The sequence below is a fragment of the Charadrius vociferus genome, unplaced genomic scaffold (genome assembly GCF_000708025.1).
Source record: "Charadrius vociferus isolate BGI_N301 unplaced genomic scaffold, ASM70802v2 scaffold436, whole genome shotgun sequence".
Taxonomy (NCBI): Eukaryota; Metazoa; Chordata; class Aves; order Charadriiformes; family Charadriidae; genus Charadrius; species Charadrius vociferus.
The window spans coordinates 4,133,871-4,134,544 of record NW_009649187.1 but is presented as its reverse complement, the minus strand read 5'-3'; the positions used below and the strand labels follow the sequence as shown (position 1 = coordinate 4,134,544).

The 674-nt window shown below is 48.2% G+C and overlaps 1 protein-coding gene across 1 annotated transcript in view; it reads right to left on the bottom strand.

Annotated features, from left to right (window-relative positions):
* RBP3 (retinol binding protein 3, interstitial) overlaps positions 1 to 674 on the bottom strand; it is a 16,165-nt gene continuing 15,491 nt past the window's right edge. Inside the window, exon 4 of the mRNA XM_009888721.1 lies at positions 1 to 329. Coding sequence (XP_009887023.1) covers positions 1 to 329 — 329 coding nt within the window. The remainder of the gene's footprint in view (positions 330 to 674) is intronic.

Genomic DNA, 674 nt, shown 5'->3' with positions numbered 1-674 from the left:
CTATCTAGAGCTGTGCAGGTGAGCACTGAGCATCTCCTTTGCTTTGAGGAGGGCTGTGTCAGCTGGTGTTTCCATGTGAGGAGGGACCCCTTTCCCTTCCCAAGAAGCGCTCTCTGCAGAGGTGACTGATCTGGAGGTGGGGATGATGATGTAGAAGTTGGTATCATCTACTTGGTGTGTCTGTGGGGAATGGCAGCCACCACTGGTCTGTTCCCCAATGATGAGAGCTCTGCCCAGTCTCTTCATTATGTACACAAATTCTTCAGCAGCCCCAGCCGTCACAGCACTGGTGAGGATTATTAGCCCCTTCTGAGAGCCATACCTCTCCCCTGCCGGAAAGGACAAAAAGCATCAGAAAATGCATCCATTTTCAGAGATTTATTTGCATAATGGAGCAAGAGAAGCCATGATACAACACACTTCATTCCCCACCTGCTATTAACCAAAGAAGTTTGGAAATTCACTTTGTACCTATGACGGTATTAAGCACTTTTTACACTGTCACCCTATGTGGTGCTTTTGTGCCATCAGTTTCTGGTTATGAGCTCCAGCTGGGAGGCCAGTTCATGGTTACTACTGCTGGCTCTTCTGTGGCTTTGACTTTTACAGGAGCTCTAGATCCCATCAGAGGAGTGGGATAGGCAAGTGAGGAAAGTGATATTTTCCACTGCTCC